We start from the raw sequence: 21803 nt of genomic DNA on the forward strand, positions 1-21803 counted from the left end.
ACACACACACACAAACCTCAATGAATGTTTTTGATCCCTGTTGTGAATTCCTCTAAATCAGAGGTTTAAAGCTGTCAAACTTTTTGTTTCGGTTGGATGGATTGTTCTGATCTGGAACTCGATCATCTGATTTCTGTCTCTGAAACCTGCAGTTAAAACACTTAAGGAATGAATTATTCCTTATTCTTCCCGACTACCTGAAACTTTGAAAGTTGTTTGCTGTTGAATCTCACCCTCCTCAATGACCTTTAATGTTTCAAGGTATAAAAAGTCCTTAAAATGAATCAGCTTGAATGTCTTTTTTACATCACAATAATGTTTTTGCCTTCATATTATTATAAATAACGTTAAATACAATTTGTAAAAACTTGCCAGAAAATGCTCATTTTGCGCTGCATGTGCAAATACAATGCTATCCATATGTGCAAAGGAGAATCTACAGATTACATTTACACTGCTCTACTCTTTATTTTGTGGGTGGCTAAAAGTTTTCAGCACAGAAACGTGGATAAATAATTACAAGACGTCGAGTGTTGGATTTAATATTATGGATTCAGTAAAGTCTCCATAAAGACGAGGCCAGATTAGGAAGCTACGGTGGCCAACAAGGGCAATTGCGCTGCAACAACCCAAACGTTTCCATTGGAAGAAACAGGCTGCAAATTCAGAAATGATGCCAATTAAAAAACACGCAAAGCTCCAAAACAAATGCAACAACGGAAACGCGCTGCAAATAAGAAAAAACAAGCTGCACAAAACTGAAACAAATGTATTAACATCAAATGCACTGCTAATACATAAACGATGCAAAGTCACAAACATAAATTACTTGTGATGGAAAATCGGAGTAAATAAAATGTTTGGATGTGTGTCCGCTTAGGGCTTCCGTACATCACAGATAACGTTGTATTCAACGGTAGTGTCATCTTTATGCTACATTTTTAGCTAAAAACATTAAATAATTTAACTGGCTAAAATAATGTTTTTGGTTCCAGTACAGTTTATGCTAACAGCAGTCATTCTAAAACAAAGGGATAAAAAAGGAGCAAGTATTAGCTCATGTTGTGTTGATTTGATCTGTCAAGCGCAGATTTTATTTCTCACTTTTTTTTTAGCATATTTCAAAATACTATTTTTGCAGCCAGACAACACACAGGATTACAAAAATGTGCCCCAGTTAAGTGTAAGCAAAATACAAAACTTTATTAGCAACATAACATCAAGCGTTTAGCAGCAACAGAGACTTGTGCTTATTAAAGAAGTCAAATGCTAAACGAATCAGCAGTTTGAATTAAATGTTTGAGCAGAAAGAAAAGGAAGAAAATAACACATTAAAAGATTAAAAGATAAAATTCAAACTATTTGTACAGATGGCACAACAAACAACCAAACTTAATGTAACTATTAAACATAATCTATTGTAAAATCCACAGAAGGGAAACAATAAAAATAGTGTTAAACTGTATAGTTTTAATTAGTTAAAAGCCTCCAGCCTGTCCAGTTCTCTGAGGTCAAACAATTAGACTTGTAAAACACAAAGCTGCATTGATTCAAACCTGATGTGTAACAAACTAAACACTGTGTTATCTGACTAAAGTGAAACATATGTAAAACTATTCTCACTGCAAAAACACTTTGTCACTTGATTTAATGTGATAAAACTTTAAAGGCCACCATTAACTATTGATAGTGTTGCATTGAATTGGGTTTCCTTGACCTTCTCTGGTCAACAACCTGTCGCTAAGTTATGCTAGTTTAAATTTATGCTTTTAATGCTATTTTTAAAACCACAAAGAGAGCTATAATTACATGACACAGAGGAGATGATACAGCAGGACTAAGAAACATAAGCCTCTTTCACACATGCTCTGCACTCCTGAAAATTTCCCGACATGTCCGGGTAAGCTACGTGCGTGAACGCAAACAGACCCCGACTTTATGCAGACTTTTTCCTGCAGCCTCCTGGTAAAATGTCTGCAAGAAGTCGGGGTGAGCCGATGTGTGAACGCAGCAGGTAAAATTCACCGCGAGCAAGTGGGAGGGGTGATGACGTTTATATCATGTGACCGGTGTGAAACCGGAAGAGCAGCACGTAACAGGATGATTAAAAACATGGTTGAAGAAGAAGGATCGTTTACAAGACGACAACAGCAGAGGTGTCTGCAAACTGCAAACATGTTCTGCCTCAGGAAACCCCCTCTATCCGACAGGGAAAACCTCCTGCTGTGAGGGACGTGTGTGAAAAGTCAACTCTGGAAAATGTCAGGGGTAGACTGTCTTGAAACTTTCTGGAAATTGTCAGGAGTGCATGTGTGAGCAAATCCTTAAGAGACCAAATCGTAATAGTGGCCCTTGATTTGAAATTTCACACACATTTGTCATCATGTTGTAGGTCTGCTCCTCCGTCCTGTGAGCTGCTGTTTGCATCTGAAACTCTGCAGACTGAAACCAGCACATCTGGCTCCCCTCACTGTCAGAGCTTTAAGTGCTAATAATTCAAAATGTTGTGAAGTGCTTTAAACACTTTTGTGTCAGTTAAACATCTCTTTATGTACTTGAAACACCGGAAGGCTCAACTGAACACGTCTTTGAGTACTTCAGTGTCACCTTAAGTATTTTAAACATCAATATATCACCTGGAGATTAATGTGAAATACTAGATGTCAACCGCTTACTTAAAGCGCTACTTATTTGTATCGTATTTATCTGGTACTTTGTTCTTTTGTTTAATATAAAACAATCTGCTTCTCGGTGTCTGTAGCACCTTGTAAATCTGTTTTTAGTAGTGCTTAAACTTCTTCAAACTGATCACCACGTTGTGCTGAATACATTATCATGCGAGTGTCTCAGTGCTGACAGGGGGTGTCCAGGTTTTGTCCGCACTTCCAGCAGCAGTAATGATGAGGATGCCACGTCCGGCCGTCTTTTGACGTGTGAAAGGACTGACAGAAGATCAACTGAGGAAGAGGAGACGTAAGAGAGGAGATAATCGTTACACACATACACAGATCTTCAGGTCGAAGAAGACTTATCTCCAGGTCACAAGCTTATTCTAACCCTGTCTAATGTGTCAAAGGTAGATAGTAGCTCAGTCCGTAGGGACTTGGCATGAGACAAAGCATGGAAATTGGGGCTGGTAGCTGGAGAGGTGCTGTGTCATTTCCTGAGCACTGTCGAGGCGCCCTTGAGCAAGGCACCGAATCCCCCACTGCTCGGGGCGCATGTCCATGTGCTGCCCCCTCACTCTGACATCTCTCCATTAATGCATGTCCATATAATCCTGTTTGTGCATGGGTGTATTTCAGGCTGATGTGTGTGCATGTTTGTACTAACAGAGCGAAAACATTAAATTTCCCCTCAGGGATTATTAAAGTGTACCTTCTACTTCAAACAAACATGCACATTTTTTAACATTGTAGCTAGCTGGACAATCTCCCTGAGACATTACTTTGTCATTTGTTTGTAATCATGTCAACAGAAGTCGACCTTGACGTTGCCTCACCTCGTCACAGCCGGAGCATCGCGGCCAGACCGTCTGACAGTAGTGTCTTCCACAGAGCAGCTTCTGATTGGACCAGAAGTAGACCAGGTCCACCAACCCCTTCCCGCACTCTGAGCACATGAAGCAGGTGGGATGCCACAGGGCGCTGTGATAACCGACACGCTCTGCGTAAACTGCTGGACTCTCTTTGGAAACCTCACCATGGCAACCAGAACAATGCTGCAGGAGAGAGAGGGGAGGATATTAAAGTGTGGGAAAAGTTGGTTCAAATAGCAATGAATAGTAATTAAGCGTTCATGGTATTGCAGAACTTTTTATCAGTGCAACATAGGCCTGCAAAATTTGACAAGAAAGGGCAAGCTTATAAAGAACTGGACCAGACTACCTGGACTGGACTAGAAATGCAACCAATGAAGCTGCAATCAGTATACGAGGATTTTAACTTCAAAGATGTCAGACACATTATTTCCTCACATGTTCAGTCTTAGCGCTGCTGTCGGTTCCATTAGTAGGACCAGCAGCGAGGGCAGAGCTGCTATTGGTCGAGTCGTGTCCCTGGTGCTCCAGAGAATTCTTCTTGTCGCTGTTGCTGCGCTCCTTGGCCTCCTTCGCTGTCCTCTGATTGGCTGCTTCCATCAGGGCTCCACCTTCGCCAGGTAAGGCCACCTCCCCGACTCCCAGCACTTCCTGTTTGTAGTGCTTCACAAAGAGCAGCATGGAGGAAATCTGCAGGAAGATATAAGAGAAGTAAGAACATTTTTTGTCAGCCTTTAAAACTGATATAAGCTTTAATCAATAGTTGGGTTATTAGCAAAACAGGTCTGTTGTATGGGGAATGAATTAAGAAAGATTTATACCACGTTAAAATAAATGTAATCAGTGAAATAAGACTAATGTTAGCATGTAGTTAAATTGTATGTACCTCCTCCTCGCTGGCCAGGCTCTGACACTTCATGGGGTCCTGATCGTAGATGGGGAGCTGACTTAAGAGCTGCCTGCGTCGCTCCAACGCTCCATGTGTACCCGCAACAGGACGCTGAGTCTCCGGAATGAGCTCCATGTAGTGCATCGCCTGAGGGGCATTTTACTTTGGTTATTTTTACAGCAACTTAGTAAATGGGAACCAACCACCTGAGCACACTTATCAGGCTGCAGATTCACCTGACAACAAGACATTTTGTAATTATCACTTCTACAAGAGGAAAACAACAGCATCAATTTAGGAGCGCTGGTTTAGCTCAGTTGGTAGAGCAGGCGCCCTGCAGGTTCGACTCCCGGCCTGCCGATCCGTTTGGTGCATGTCAACCCCCACTCTCTCCTCCCCACATTTCCTGTCTCACTTCATCTGTCCTATCTAATAATAAAGGTAAAAGCCAAAGAAAAAAAACCTGCAGCAATTTAGACCTGCAGATGTGCACATGTTGATGTTGCCACCGTCAGGCAAAGAGAGGAACTGCAATTTTAAAATGTAACTTGGTAAGTGGTGCGGGTTGGACTGGAGCTGCAGGTCAGAAACTGATGGAGATTTTTTACTTTTTTTTGGTGATATTAGCTAGACCCGGTTTTGTAAGATGCATTTTAGTTTAAGTCAGTGGTCAGCAAGAGTATTTATATCCTTATATCCTAGAAGCCCCCCCACTTATCCTGTTGAGGGTCGCGGGGGGCTGGATCCTATCCCAGCTGTCATTGGGCGAGAGGCTGGGTACACCTTGGACTGATCGCCAGTCAATCACAGGGCTGACACATAGAGACAACCTTTCATGCTCACACTCACACCTACAGGCAATTTAGAGTCACCAATGAACCAGCTTGTCTTTGGACTGTGGGAGGAAGCCGGAGACCCCGGAGAGAACCTACGCATGCACGAGGAGAACATGCAAACTCCACACAGAAAGGCCAACTTTGTCCAAACCGGGGTTTGAACCAACCTGTCCTTTGTTCTAAAGCCCTGGTTCTTAACTGGTGGGGCGGGACCCAAAAGTGGGTCATGGAGCTGTTTTCAGTGGGTCGCGGATGTGTGCTTGAAAAAACAAAACAAAAGTCTTTGCTGTGCTTTTACTTTGAAGGACATGGGTTTCCTTTGACGTGCATTCAGTAGTGGTGTAGTTTATTCACAGTCCATGTATCCACTGATTAGGTAATCCCAGCTAGCTTTACATTCTTGAAACTTGATGAGCCTGACAGTAGTTGCATTTATGTTGCACTTTTTTAGTTTTTTGTTGAAAAAGGCGGCTAAGTGAACGAATTGTAGAGGAAATATTATCTATATCTTATGCACTGCCACCTGCTGGTCATTCTGCTTGACTATTATACTATCGTGTTGTGTGATGTTGACATACTGTGATGTGTCGTTTCATCTCAGGTCCAAACTGCACAGATTTTAATTAAATCAATTTGACTGGTTAAAAAATTTGGGTTGCGATTCGTCATTAAAGAGGTGGTGGTGGGTCCTGAGGCTAGACCAGTTGAGAACCACTGTTCTAAAGTTTAGTAGGCCAAAGATCAACTTTATTTGCCTCTGAGCACATATACAGAGCTTGAGCACACAAAATAAAATATCTGCTGTGTTGAAAGAACTCTTTACGTCTATGAAACAGCCTCATATCCACCGAGCGCCTCTGACATTCACCTGTTCCAAAGAATTCATATAAAAACGCAGACTTCACTGCTGAGGTATTCATATCTGCTGTGTGGGTGAAGACTTTTATAACCTGTTGATGTTTATACTACCTTATATAAGACTCATAACACCACAGTCTATAATGAAAAATATATGAAAAAAATAAATTACATAAACGATAATTTCTCTGCTTGTTTAGCTTTTGTCCTCATATATCTGTGGCACTGCTGATCCATTTAAAAAGCCCTTTGTCTCTTTATTTCTGCACTCTGCTGGCATCTCACTGGCCTCACATTGCAGTGTGAATAAACTCTCAAAAACAAGCATCAGACATATGATTCCTCTTACTAACTTGGCAGGATGACACTTTTGGAGTCTGTGCATCACATTTAATCCTCACACTGTCCAGGTGTTTCAGTGACACACCTGTGTGCTGTCAGATAGTGACGAACAGTCTGCAGCTGCAGATTCATTTCACAATATTAAAGAGTTGGGTGAAATAAGCACCCTGAAAGCAGTCCCAGTTTGTGTCTCTACAAGTTCAGCCATAGTGACGTCCCCCTCGACTCCCCTGCTGTGCTGCAGGGCTCAATAATCACTGTCATCCTCATAATTAGAGGTTGTGAAACCTGAAACATACTTGAGTCGGTTTTTAATGGAAACCAGACGGTGTAGTCTGACACAGCGAGAGCGCTGCAGAGAGTGAACTGCGTCTCTTTAGAATGGGAATAATATGTAGTTTTCCTATTTACCTTCAGTAAATTTGTGTATTTTTCGCTTGAACAGTTGTGAAAGTTTGAGCCCAAAGATCTCACTCACTTTCTTTATAAGCATGTGAGACAGGAGGTTGAAAACACAGCTTAAAACTAGGGATGTTAACCGAGGACGTTTGCAGAAAAAACAGTCCGTGAGGAGAGCTAAAGCAGCCGGAACGTAATCCTCCGTAATGACAACCCGGCTCCCATCAGCGTCATCTGACAACGATTTAGCTTCTTATTTATCTCTATAAACAAACATCTGCTGCAAGTTCAGCTAACAATCTGTTCAAGATCAGATATTTCAACTTCAGATAGCCTATATTCGCTTGAGGCTGCGTCACGAAAGCCGTTCAGCGATTAGATTTCCTGACTTCCTTGAATGCATAAGAAATGATCGATCCGACCTCCGTTCAACAAACTTCTCATCTTAAAGTAGTTTTCTTCTCCTCTTGAGGACAGACCTGACAAAGCTTCATTTTGACTTGTGCATCCTGATGTTGTTATTTCAGCAAACTTAAGAGCCGTTAATTAAAGTCAATCACAAGAAAATCTGTTTCTTTTTCGGTTCATACCGCTGAAGTAAGCCAGAGTGCAGCCTCTGTGTAACTTACTATTTACAGTGAAACTGAGACTCAGCACAGACAGATGAACGGGCGCTCCTCCGGGGTATGGAATGAAACAAAAAAATGACAGCGTTTATTTAGCAGACATATCTGGAGGGGAGAATTTCACTTCACTTTGATCTCAATGCAGGGCATGGAAAAGGAAGTCTTGGTTGGAAGTCATTTATCGCTAACTGCTGGCTGAACCGGAGTGCCCGAAAAGTTTGCCGTCACACCCAGAGGCTATATCCTCTTCAGATGATACCTGATGAGTTCATACAATGAATTTCTCATTTCAAATATGATTGCACTAGATTTGTGTGGATCTCAGCAGCCTCTCTGGTGACTAAAATGTGACTTTAAGAGCTGCCAAAGACCAACAGACTGCAGCTTCACACGAACAACCAACCTCCTGAACTCCACACTGATCCTCACCAGCGTCTGGTTGAGGCCGCCCGGCGCCCAGTCGTATGTGGTGGTGTTGAAGGTCGGGTCTTTACGTGACACCACCGGGTTGGTCACGATCATGCGGTTCCTCTTGTACATGCGCAGCCCGCCGCCTCCTTTGACCTTCGTCGTTAAATGGCCGCAGGGCGAGTCTGCGAGCAGGCGTCCCATTCGCTGGTCATCTTCAACGTCAGTCCCTGGAGCATGGTCGACCGTGCTGCAGCCGCAGGCGATACAAGCTTTCCTGCAGAGTGGATAGGTCAAGAAAGATGGGAGAGAGAAAAGAAGGCATAAAGTGTTTAGAGGTTAAACAACGATATATTACATGAACAGCTTGAAGAACTAACATCTATGTTGCCAAGTTGGAAGGTTTTCTGAAGGCCTATACTGGCCTTGGAAGGTTTTATGCCTGATTGGTCTACTTTAATATGAATTGGGTTGGTATCAATTGGGGAAGTTTGTGACAAATCTTGGTTCAGCGAACAAAACATAAGGCTACTACCATGATAAGTTTGTTACATTTTACTTTGTGCAAGGTGACCAAAAAAAATGACATTTCAATCAATTCCAAGCAGATTTAGATATTTAAGTGTTCAGTGTATTTTTTCTGGTCAAACTGTTATTATATGTTGTGCGCTCTGTGATATTCGACATGTCTCTGTTCATGTAAGGAAAGACTCTTTTTATTATTGCAACCCTGGCTGAATGCTCGTCACTGAAATGCAATTTGGGAGTTGTGGTTGACTTCTCTTCTTGTACCTTTGACCCTTTTAAATAAATGTTTTCTAAAAAAGTTTAGCTTCCTCTGATTGGATGGTCAATGGACAACGCGGAGGCGAGCTGATTGGCTTGTTAGCTGAGGCGCAAAGAAAATGTGCGCATATAACCTATAGCCTGTAACTTCAGGTTCACACATGCACATAGGAAATTTGTGTGTCTGTAACTCAGACTTTGTAAAATATCAAAGTTGAAAACATTGTGCCGCAAATTTGAAGTCCACAAACACAAACAGTTTCTGCAGCTACAAAAACTTTATACAAATGTTTTCTGTGAGCACAAAATATTTCTACACCTGCAAAACTGATTTACTAATTAACAAACTTGAATGTGTGAGGACACTTTTTCTTCACGCATGCACACAAAACGTGAAACACAACAGCAGGCTGTGAACATTATTTTACAAGCTGAAAATCTTTTTGGCCTTTATTTGCCCCCATAGTTTTCTATCACTGTTGTTTACCTTTTGCTGTGAGTTTAACATCCATTTAAAACATTGAGACAAAATGAATCTTAGATGTCAAAAAGCTGATTCATGTAACTTCCTCACAGGAGTGCACTGGCTGCTTCAAACTAAATGAATTAAACTTGGTGCTGAGTTTTGATAACTAATGATGCATCCTTATTCCATCATCCCTGTGCATTTCTTTCATGTGTGTTTGCAGCCTCTTGAGTCACGGCTTTCAGTCAATACTCTTTAACATACAAAACCACTAAATCTTCCTTTAGGAGCTTTAGGAGGGGGGAAACCATGAGGACTGTATTCATCTCTCCTCATTACTTTCATTTCATTTCTTTTCTTTTAGTCTTTAAGGGAATATAAACAGTAACAGGACAAAGAAAGACAGGGAAGCGTTGCACCTCCAAGAATGTGGCTGAAATCCAGAGCAGCTCTGCTCACATACGCGACACGCCGCTGAGCCTCCTGCACTCTGCTTCACTGACATCTGAGAGGAGACACAAAGCACAAACACAATGATGTTACACATTTCAAGTATTTATACAACTCAAATCACTTGTTAAGAAAAGTTTGACTTACTTATCAAAGCTTTGACTTTGTATCTGAAGTCAAATGAGTTCAGCAGAGTTTTGTTTTAATATCTGTACAACAGCCTGAAGTGACGGTGATTATTGTGACATGCGAGGAAGTGTTGGATGAGAAGGAAAAGTTGTTGTTTTAACTTTTCTCAGTGAGTGTGGGAGGAAGAGACGGGAGTTTACACGCACACACACGTACACAGATACGCTCAGTGAGGATGATCTCATTGGTCCACCCAGTGACATCATCATCACAGTAATAACAAACAGTCTTATCTGTCGTCCCAGCTCTCCATTTCTCATCGTCCTCCTCCTCACTTCTATACATCTGTATAAACTAAACTCACTTCAACTCTGTTTTCGCGCTCGCTCTTCTTCATGGTTTGTCTTTCTGTCCTCACTTTGCCTCCCCTTTCCTTTTCCTGTTTTCCTTTAATTTACAAAGAAAAGCACATACCCACAAGAAACATCACTAATAACCTCTACGCGTCACTTTACTACGTTAAATCAACTCCATCTTAATCTGACAGCCTAAAGCCAGTCGAAGGCCACAATAAACTTACTTTAGTGAATGAGCCAAAAAACACATTCAGGAATGACTGACGGTTTTTAAAGCCTCTGGTAACCCGACGAGTGTTCTGCTAAAACATCCTGCTGACAGACTGTCCACCTGTCCATCGGTCACCAGGCATTACTGCAACAAGCTCTATGAGACATTTAAACATGTCATATACTGTAAATAGAGAAGAACAAGCTCTTCTAAGATGATAAATTGGCTGCAGGGATTTGCTCCCATTCAGCCACGAGAATATTTGTGACATTGTGACATTGAGTCCTAGGGCTTATCTTATCCCAGGATGTAGGATGCACATGTCAAGTTCTTTCAACACCAAAGTGGGAAAAGCAAATACTCCTTTATGCCCTTGCTTTGTTCAGGAGGGCATTGTCACGTTGAAACAGGAAACAACCGTCGCCAAACTGTCGACACAAAGCCAGAATAACATCATTAATGTACTATGTTGCAGCATTAAAGGAAAAGTTTGACATTTGGGATATTCGTTTTTTTTCCATCTGTCTTTACTCGCACATAAATACTCCCCTGTAAAACTGCTAATTGTAATTTTTTGCATAAAACTTGGAACTGATTAAACAAACAAGAAAGAAAGAAAAAAAATCGAACATATGTCAAATATACTGTATATGTATTATTTCTACTGCATAATCTTCCTGCATATCCCTTTGTAACTGCAGATGCCCCCTGTTTTTAAACACTAGTATATTCTTCCACATTCTTCTCTCTTCAAAGTGAGTGTCGACAGTTGCCAACTCAGCAACATAATAATAACACACACACTTTGTCAGTCAGTGTATTCCTGAGGGACGTATTGAAGTTTTTCTTCAGCTGTTTTTGTTCGGCCGTCATCACTGAGACCTTTTCAACACAAACTGCTCAACAGTCTCTTCACTGTCACACACACACACTGCGTTTCTCTTCACACCTCTAAACACACTCATCTGTTGTCTCTCTCAGCTAATGAAAGCTTCTCTTTCTCTCTCTTCTGATAATGTCTTAATTATGTCATGCTCTGTCCCCCCATGAGAATTAGGCCCATAGTTGTAAATGTGGGCAACAAAGCAACAGGCAGCACAAGCTTAAGTGACCTTGAATGTTTGAAAAAAAATTGTACTTTAAACAAAAACACTGCATGGCCAAAAGTATGCTGACCCTACATGCATTCTAGGTCTGTTGTACTTGATCTGGTTAACTAAAGCCGTGTCCCAATCCACGGGCTGCAGCCTTCGAAGGAGGCGGTCTGGTCTACCCTTGCGTCACCAAACGCTGCTTCTGTCGCCTAGCAACAGGTAGCTAGTGGGCTAACTAGCTAGCATAACTAACGTCACGTAACGTCATCTCTTATATAAGATAATTTCCTTCAAGGGCCCTTTCGTTTTCTTAACCACGTGTAACACTTGCTATTCGATTGAGTTAAAACCAACAACGTTTACATTTTAAAGTGTATTCCTCGGCCGTTTAAAAGTCTGCCATTTCGTTTGAATTAGCGCACAATGCGGGATACGATGGGCCGCGAAGGATGCACCCTACGGCCGCATCTGAAGGAGCCTTCGAATTGGGACAGCCTTCGACACGCTTCTGTGAGGCAATCGGCCTTCAAATAAAAAAGAATTGCTCGCCTTGGCTTAGTCCAAAGGCAAAAACAAGCAAACAAAAAAACATCCCCTTTAGTAAACTAAACTAATAGCTCTGTGGAGTAGTTGAACAGTTAGCTAAAACTAATAGATACTTTGTTAAAATAGTCAGCTTAAAATATTGGATATCGGTTAAAATTGTTAGCTAAAACTCATTGGTTGAAATAAATAGATAACATTTATTGATATTCCTTTGAAATATTTTGTTAAAACTAGTAGATAATTAAAGTAGTTAGCTAATATCAATGGATAATCCATTGAAATAGTTAAAAATACTGGATATTAGTTCATATAGTTCGCTAAATTTAATATCTCGAAATAGTTCACTTAAACCAATAGATAATCTGCTGATTTAGTTATCTAAAATTAGTGGATAATCAGTTGCAGTAGTTATCTTAAACTAATAGAATTTCCTGCAATAGTTAGCTAGTTAGTATGTAAGCTAAAAGTAGCCTAATGGATTGGTCAGTTAAAGTAGGCCCTAGTTAGCTAAAAGTACCAGATTATCAGTTGAATTATAAAGGTAAAAGCAGTGGGTAATCAGTAAAAGTAGTTGGCCAAAACAAATTGATAATCTGTTGAAATAGTTAGCTGAAAGTAATGAACAATCGGTTTAAAAAGTTAGCTGAGACTATAAGATATAATTGGTTGATATAGTTAGCTAAAACTAGTGGAATCAGTTGAAGTAGCTAGCTAAAAGCAATGGATATAAAGTAGTTAGCTTAAAAATACTGGATACCGGTTAAAGCAGTTTGCTAAAACGTATCAGTTGAAATACTTAGCTTAGAGATAATCCGTTGAAATAGTTATCTTAAGATATTGGATATCGGTTAAATACTAATTTGCTTAAACTAGAGTATGCAGTTGAAGTAGTAAGCTAAAAGTACTGGATAATCAGTTGAAAAATGTTAGCTAAAACGGATAATTGATTTTCACAGTTAGCTAAAGTCTAATGGATAATTGTTGAAACATTTAGCTTCACTGACAGAGCCATCCTTAATATTGACACTTCAGTTGTATAAAAAGTATTGTAACAATATCCACTTTATTAAAATCAGTGGTATTAAATGACACTCAAGATGATAGATTAATGATGGGGTACTGGAAGTCATCTATCAGGACTGTGAGGTTTCTGCAGGCCAAAAAGGTTGTGAACCACTGCAATGTGACGTCAGGAGCAAAGCGTTTGTTTAATGGTGTTCGTCTTTGTAAGTATACTCACTATGACTCTATGAGGAGCATGTGAGTCACAGTAAGTGGAGACATGACTTAAAAGTTCATCTAATTAAGAGACAAACCTATTACTCAGCCTGAAACCAGCCATGACAAATCTGGCATGATGCAAGTAATGTCTGGTGTATGTTTCAGGCATTTTAACCTTTTATGGATAGAAAGTGACAGGAAACAAGAGAAGACGATCAATGACACATCAATTTTAGGAAATAATAATAACTTTAAAAAAAAAAAAGTTAAAACTTTTCATTATTTATCAGCACATTCTGTCTAACTCCTCTGTTTTTAGTTACTCCCTCACAACCTTAAATTGATTTAATGGAGTTAACTTAACCACAAACAATTAAGAGCATTATTAGTTGCCCTGAATAACAGCAACTTCCCCATGATAGAAATGAGCCAAACGAGAAATGCATTTTTTCAGAAAGAGTGAAAGCGTGGCAGCTCTATATTTAGGAGTTAGATAAGGCGAGTATGTTGTAGTTGGATCAGAGTCGGCTGAGCCTTGCTGAGTTATTCTAAACACGTCGCTTATGTGAAGGGGAACCAGCAGGAAACGGTGTGCGATAAGAAGCTGTAGGTCAATGAGGCGACAAACGTCCTAAGTGTGAGGCTTGAACTTTGTCAAATGGCATCCTGGATATTTCCTGTTATTCTCCTGCTACCACAAAATCACAGCCTATATGCAACAAATGAACTAGCGCTTTCAATACAGAGAAGCTTGTCAGTCAATATTCAAAGTGTAAGTTGGTGTATAAGGAAGAGACAGCGGTTTGATTGGTCGGGAGTACTGTATACATAGATTTGTAGTTTCTCAATTTTCAGTTTTCTCAAACAGTCACTCAAAATGTCGCCCAATGCCTAATGTGCTGATGCATTTTGTCTTTGTATTTGGGATTGTAAAAACTGAGTATTAACTTTAAGTTTGCACCTATAATTTCAAAAAACTGCTTTTTTAGACCAAAGATTAATGATTTCAAAGATCGGCTGTATGATTCAGGAGAAAGATTGTTCATACCTTTTAAGACTGTTGCTATAAAATCCTTCACAATCGACAAACAAGTACCATGATGTAAAGCAAACGACCAACAACAGGTAATGTAGCTGTCTTTAGCTAGGTTGTGGGTTAGCAGAGTAGCTAACGAGTGACTGCCTTTGCTGCTGAAAAGCTCACACGCACAGTGGACAAGGTGGCTTTCCAGGTTACTTAAACAACTTTCCTGCTACTATAGCGAACATCAACGTTAACATTTAAAGTGTATTCCTCGGCCATATAAGAGTCCGCCATCTCGTTTGAATTTGCGTGCTAAATATCAGTGCTAAGCTAAATGTCAGTGGTTAGCTATTATGTGACTTTCTCTGAGCTACTTTATTGGTTCCCTTGTTGACAAGGTTTGTGTATAAACACAATATAATTCTTTACCTAACAAATCCAACAGCTAGTGGACTGTAAGGAGATACATACATTTTTATCAAAAACATGAACAAGGATTGCTCACCCCACTTTGCATCATTTAAAACTAAAAATGTAAATCATTCCCCAGGTCCAGCTTCTCGTTCGTGGAAGATGTACTGCTTTTCTTTGTCTTTCTTTATAGTTGATTGGCTACGGGACAGTATTACAGATGGTTTTAGATTTCTCTGGCATTTTAAAGACAAAATATTAATCAAATAATTATATATTTTATGAGAGTTTCCGCTCAATTCATTTATGTAGTTTAAGAGTTTGTGTTTTGTATTTTGTTTGCAGAGCTACCATATAACTCCACAATCCTGAAGCCTATTGTGTGTGTGTGTGTGTGTTTATATGTGTTGCGGGTTATTTCCATCCTGGTGATGACAGTTTTTCCAGCTCCAGGGTTATAAAGGGGTGCAGGAGGGATCAAACCCTCGACAGGTGACACTGATCCATCAGATCCATCAGACTGATGTGACCTCTGGATGGACAGGAGGAGGATCTGCGGGAGACAAACTGTTCTCAGCTGCCAGGACAGAACAGACCCAGCTGGGGGGGATCGGGTCCTCGTTGTCCTGGATTACCTTCACTGCCTGAGTGAGAAATCTCCAGCTGTTTGAAAAGGATGGATGTGAAGGAAGCAGAGAGATTCCTGCCATCACACCATCGCTCAAACTGACGTTTTGGCCGCTAACTGTTGCACCTTTTCCTCTTGCAATATATTCCTTTTACAGAGCGAAGCAAATCATCTCCAACAAATAAAGTCAAGTCAAATTCAGCCAGTCTCCTTAGAAGAATATTTTGGTTCACCACAGTTTTGGTTGATCAAATTTTCACCACACGTAAAAAGCAAAAGTGATTTTAAAACAGAATAGAAACTGCTTCTCTGTACCAGGGAAATTAATTTAGTTGCAAAAACGTATTATTTCCTCACAGAGTTCTTTGGACCAAGATGATTTTAATGAATGTAGTCATGCAATCAAGCCTGGCCTGGCTCTAAGTTGCTAATTGTTCATGTATCAGTGCAACTAAACAAACCGTGGATTCATGATTGTTAAATGCCATCTGACCCAGAACTCATGATTCTGTTTTGTCTGCACATCAGTGGCTGCATGCATAATTTCCCGTCACTCCTCTGTGCCTGGTCATGCAATATTAATTCACACATCCAAAGTGGACATGAATATGCAGACAGTAATGCATTTCTTTTATAGTGTATGGTTTATGTGTGTTTGTGTTTGCAAAATGCCCTGCCTCTTATTGCCTTTTCAAGAACGAGAAAAAAAAGCATTAATTAGGTTTTATATCATAGAAATCTGACGTATTAGAACCATTCAAGCTTCCACCTTCAACCTTCATTCAATCCTGTTAAGATTTTTGAATTGCTGATTAAAACTCTCAATGATTTAAAAAGGTCCACTTTTGAGTTCATTGATGCCCTTTTCTCAGATCATTTAGTAAAAACCTTCTTTCCAACACAAGAGTTTCTCCAGACCTCCATCATCAGACTCGCTGACCCTCTGACCCTTGACCTCCTCATTAGTTTAATTAATCTGGAAGTATCCATGATTAAGTATTAGATGTAAGTGTTCGTGTCTTACCTTCTCCATGGCTGAGCTCACATCCATGTTGTCCGCTGTCTGTCTGTGTCTCCTCTCCTGCTCAGCTCCCTCTGCCTTCAGCTCTTCCAGAACAATGAGACTTTAAATTCCTCTCCTGTCGACCACACTTCCTCTCTCCCCGCCCACAGTCGCTCCTGCCGCCGCTCTGCTCCGCCGGCTCTCCACAGCCCACTGCACTTTCACCGTCTAGACTTTCATCTCATTCCTGCTGAAAAACATCACCCATTACTTAACTTTTAACTCAGGGCAACAACTGAGCTCACCTCCTTTCTCTTAAGCTCTCAAATTCTCCTTGTCTGTTCTGTTTTTCCTCCCCTCTTCCCTCCTGATTCCTCCTCTTCTGCTGCTCGCTCTCCCTCTCCACCCTCTGCAACTTGAACTCTGCAGGTTTCTTCACCTCCTGGTTTTGCTCCAACACGCCTCTGAAGGGAAACTGAAAGTCTCTCAAACACCTGACAGAATTCACCCTCTGTTTTTCTCCCTGATGTGTTAAATATTACAGGTAGCTCCTGTGTTACTGTTGCAGACCTTGTACAGCTGCAGACTCAGGTCAGGGAGGTCTCTGGTTTTAAAACAAAATCTGTACTGTTGCTAATGACTTAAATATTCTGCTGCAGGTTGGCAGATCAGGGTGTGAATTAAGTCTTGATTCTCTGCAGACTGGATGACTACCTGGCGCAGCGAGGCCTGACTGAACTGTTTGTGTTTTTAATCTGAGACAAAGACAGAGAGAGCCCTGAGGAAATCCCTGCTCACGCTCTGCCGACCAATCAGAGTGAGCCTGAAAAACTTCTCATCCAATGGGAACTTCATTGATTCCTCCTCCTCCTCTCATTCTGCAGCTCTTCAGAAGAATTTAAACCACAGAGCCAGGCAGGGCAAAACTGCCAATCAGAGCTGGGCAGGGACAAATGGTGTTAACCACAGGCGTAAAGTGCAGACGAGAGCCAGGCAGGGATTAGGAGACAAGGCAAAATGCATTTAAATAGAGCCAAACTGGGCTAAACAGAGCCAGAGAGTAGAGCAGCAAAGCTAGTTTTAGCAGCAGGGCTAAACAGACCAAGTCTAGAAGACAGATCCAGGCAGAGAAAACGAAGCGAGAAAGAGCCATGCAAGGCTAACAGAGATTAAGAGACAAGGCTGACTTCATCTAAATAGAGCCTAACACCCAGCTTGGGTTAGAAATGGGGCCAATGGGGCTAAAAGTGAGGCAGGGCACACAACAAAAACAAAAAACACTCACGCCTCATTAGCAGACTGAGTCGATTCTCAAAAGCTCAGAAAACCAAAAATAAGACCTTTGGTGGTTAACATTTTTGTTGTAATCGGTTTAGTTTAAGACAAAAAACAACTTTGGAAAAAGATCATGGTTTGGGGTAAAATAAGCATGGTGGTTACTTAACTTATAAAAGTTAAGTTACAAATCTTACTGATGTAAATAAGTTACATTACGTAGCAAATTAAGTAGAAAGTCAGACATGAGTGATGCGACTTATATACATGTACGTGAAGTAAAGTGTCAACCAGGACATGAACACCGGCCTCTTCAAAGTCAAAGTCCACCAAGACCTCCTCCTTACACAAATGTTCTCGCTCTTTATACTATGTCATCCTTTTTTCCCATCAGAATAACTTGAACTATGAACTTTAGAGACAGCATTGACTGACACAGATAAATGCATGACAAACACTAAACGAGCTAACAAGCCAGGTATGGTGAACTCAACACCAACCTGCTAATCAGTGCAAACATATAAACATATAACACTAAATGGGTCACAGGCTTCTCGGACGGCCTGTAAGTACAATTAAATACACAGCAATCCATATGAATGGTCTGATATTTAAATCCCAAGAAGGGACCACCAACACAGACAGCCCGAGAGGTTAAGTTCGGTGACTGAATTAGCTTTAGTGATGTGCATCAAACAGCAAGCAGCACCCACCTGTCACTCAAAGCGACCGCCCTAATTATGTGTAATAACTGCAGCCAGCCTCCCATGCAGGAGATGTTATGACATTATCACACTGTTGAACAGAGAATAGTTCACTTTCACTTGCTTTTGTCACACATGTGACACATATTATTAAAGGTGTGGTCACATGCACCAGATGGGTGTGAGTTGTTTGTATGTTTCTTTTTCACAGGTAAGGAAATCAAATGAAATGCGTCACAAGGCACTGCTGTTCTTTGTGTCCAGTGTCTTTACTATTCACCAGACAAATATTGGGACTTTTGCAAAGACAAGCTACAGACAGGAAGAAATGCAACACTGGGATTGCTGGAGAACTGGTTCCACTTCAAGCTGATGCTGATTCCAAATAAGAAAAGGGAGATTTGAAGGAGCTACGACTCAAAGTGAAAGTAACTTTCAGGAAACTTTATTAACAGACAGTCTTCTGGTATCGTTGCTGTTTTTCAACTCAACACAGAGACAATGTTTTCTCAATCAGAGGAGAATCTGTCTTGTCCTGTCTGCCGGGAAATCTTTAAAGATCCTGTCGTTCTGTCCTGCAGCCACAGCTTCTGTAACGACTGTCTGCAGAGATGGTGGAGAGAGAAACAAATAAATAACTGTCCTCTTTGTAAGGAAGTATCTCTGTCAAGTGATCCACCTCGTAACCTGGCGTTAAAGAACCTGTGTGAGGCCTTCTTAGAGGAGAGAGATCAGAGAGCTTCAGCAGAGTCTGAGGCTCTCTGCAGTCTGCACTCTAAGAAACTCAGACTGTTCTGTCTGGACCATCAAGAGCCGGTGTGTGTCGTCTGTCGAGATTCAAAGACACACAAGAAGCACGAATTCATACCCATTGATGAAGCTGCACAGGATCACAGAGAGGAGCTACAGAAAGCTCTGAAGCCTCTCCAACACAAACTGAAGGTCTTTGAACAAGTTAAAGGAAACCGTGACCAAACAGCAGAATACATTAAGATCCAGGCAAGACACACAGAGCGCCAGATTAAGGAGCAGTTTCAGAAGCTTCACCAGTTTCTACAAAAGGAAGAGGAGGCCAGGATCTCTGCTTTGAGGGACGAAGAGAAGCAGAAGAGTCGGATGATGAAGGAGAAGATTGAGGCTCTGATCAGAGAGATAGCAGCTCTTTCAGACACAATCAGAGCCACAAAGGAGGAGCTGAGAGCTGCAGACGTCTCATTCCTGCAGAACTACAAGGCTGCAGTGAAAAGAGTCCAGCAGCGCACCCTGCTGGAGGATCCAGAGCTGGTCTCAGGAGCTCTGATAGACGAGGCCAAACACCTGGGCAACCTGAGCTACAACATCTGGAACCAGATGAAGGAGATGGTCTCCTACTCTCCTGTGATTCTGGATCCAAACTCTGCTCATCCAGAACTTCTCCTGTCGGAAGATTTGACCAGTGTGAGTCATGGAGAGAAACAGAAGCTTCCAGATAATCCAGAGAGGCTTGACTACTTCCCCATTGTCCTGGGCTCTGAGGGCTTTAACTCAGGGACTCACAGCTGGGAAGTTGAGGTTGGAAATGATAAACGCTGGGTCATAGGTGTGGTACAGGAGTCTGTTCCAAAGAAAGGAAAAATGCGAACTGGATTCTGTGAAATCCGTTTTCTTGATGGAAAATACTTAGCACTCTCTCCACCACTCCCATGTAAAGTACTCTCAGTGCAAAAGAAGCTCCAGAGGGTCAGAGTTCATCTGGACTGGGACAAAGGAAAGTTATCGTTCTCTGATCCTGATACCAACACACACATACACACCTTCACACAAACTTTCACTGACAGGATGTTTCCATTCATTGGCACCACAACTACACACCCAGTGAAGATTTTACCAGTGACAGTCTCTGTAAAAGTGGACCAGCCCACCGTCACTTCATTTGCAGGCTTATGGCGAAGTCTCTTCAGGTTTAGATGGGCTTCTCAGTGATACCCAATTCCCAAATTTAGTTTTTGTTGGTATTTTCACAGATTTTCAAGAGTGGAAAACTGCAAAGACCAAAAATCCACATGAATGGGTAGAAATATCGGGGATATTAGGACCATGGACAGTGAAAGGGAATAAGGCTTATTAAATATTCTTCAGCTTTTTTGTCGGGAGATTTTTAACTTTACTGTGTCATTCATTTTGTAAGAGCACTGGTTACTTCATTTTAAAAAGTGGAGACTCTTGACTTAGGGTTAATGTTAAATTCACTGTAGGTAGGTTTTATAATGTAAGCTTGACATAACTGTTTATAAGTTTTGCTACTGTGGATTATTATTAACTATTTTTTTGTATTATGATTCTTAAAAACAAATTAATATTTAATCATTAAGAATAAAAAGCAAAGAGGGTCAGATCAAAATGTATCAAGAGTTTGTGAGCACATATGAAATTTTGTAGTTTTCAATGTTTTTGGTATCAATATTTATTGCTTTTCAAATGTAATTCAACGATGCATGGATTTACTAACTCGTGTTATCTATGTCAGCTAGAGGTCGTTTACTCTTTCAAATATATTGTTGCTTAAAAATGTTGAGATGTACAGTATATGGATGGGTTTTTTTATTTTAATTTTTTTGCAGTGCATGGCTTTGGTCCACTTTCACATGAAATAAAAACATCTGGAAATACTTAATTTCAGTCTCAAGTGTTAGTCAGAGTTGTGTGAGTGAGTGAGTGAGTGAAGGATTGGATGGGCCTGAGTGTTTTTAGATTTAAAATTGGACCACGGCATTCTTAAATTTGGGAATTGTTTACTAGCTAACATAAATAGCCATAACGGTAATGTTAGCTGTTACTTTTAGCTAGCTACCATTACTGTTAGCTTGGAATTTATGCATTTCCTTTTGTATCTTGTAACACTATCAAACAGTGATGTAAGCTAGCTGTTACTGTTATTTACCATTACTGTTAGCTAACAATTAATGCATTTCCTTTAGTATCCTGTAACACTACAAAACAGTGACGTTTGCTAGTTGTTACTGTTAGCTACTGTTACAGTTAGCTAAATATTTAATCCTTTACTTTTGTATCCTGTAACAATAATCAGTGATGTTAGCTAGCTGTTACTGTTAGCTACCATTATTGTTAGCTAGGAATTCACGCCTTTCTTTTTATATCCTGCAACACTATCAAACAATGATGTTAGCTAGGAGGTGGTTTAGTGCTTAGATTAGCTATAATGGGTTAACATGTTGTTTTTAAACCCACCTGTCACTCAAACTGACCATGTCCATTATCAGGCATAATTCTAAGCCATAATATAAAGCTTAAAGTTAAGTTCAGTTGTACAGTTGTCATGATTAGAGAAGTGAGCTACAGAGACCCAAAACATGTTTTGTACCAGGCTGTAAACCTGTTTGTTTCTGCTCCAAATGTTGGCATTTTGGCATGCAGCCTAGATGGGACAGATGCCAGCCTCTAGTGGCCACTTGAGGAACTGCAGTTTTTGGTTCTTCTTTTTGACTGAGTTTATCAGCCCTGGAAGTTAAAATATGGAGGTACAAGTGGTATGTCACAAAGAAGAGCTATAGCATACATACCAGGTTGGTTGGAGTCCAGGGGAGTCAGGCGATGGACTGGTGA

The 21803-nt window shown here is 40.8% G+C and overlaps 2 protein-coding genes across 2 annotated transcripts; one reads left to right on the forward strand and one right to left on the reverse strand.

Annotated features, from left to right (window-relative positions):
- Positions 1–1177: 1177 nt before the first annotated feature.
- On the reverse strand, positions 1178–16881 carry lmcd1 (LIM and cysteine-rich domains 1). The gene is made up of 7 exons (XM_069679106.1): positions 16243–16881; positions 9568–9653; positions 7918–8173; positions 4425–4574; positions 3977–4228; positions 3503–3721; positions 1178–2957 (listed from the first exon to the last, which is right to left on the reverse strand). The coding sequence occupies exons 1-7, from the start codon at positions 16267–16269 to the stop codon at positions 2847–2849; spliced, it is 1101 nt and encodes a 366-aa protein (XP_069535207.1). The 5' UTR covers positions 16270–16881; the 3' UTR covers positions 1178–2846.
- A 1820-nt stretch (positions 16882–18701) lies between these two features.
- Positions 18702–20168, forward strand: LOC138606459 (nuclear factor 7, ovary-like). The gene has a single exon (XM_069678928.1). The coding sequence runs from the start codon at positions 18702–18704 to the stop codon at positions 20160–20162; it is 1461 nt and encodes a 486-aa protein (XP_069535029.1). The 3' UTR covers positions 20163–20168.
- Positions 20169–21803: the final 1635 nt, after the last annotated feature.

Source organism: Semicossyphus pulcher, unplaced genomic scaffold, assembly GCF_022749685.1.
Source record: "Semicossyphus pulcher isolate SPU_LCO1_2020_fin unplaced genomic scaffold, fSemPul1.0.p SCAF_3, whole genome shotgun sequence".
In the NCBI taxonomy this organism is placed as follows: domain Eukaryota; kingdom Metazoa; phylum Chordata; class Actinopteri; order Labriformes; family Labridae; genus Semicossyphus; species Semicossyphus pulcher.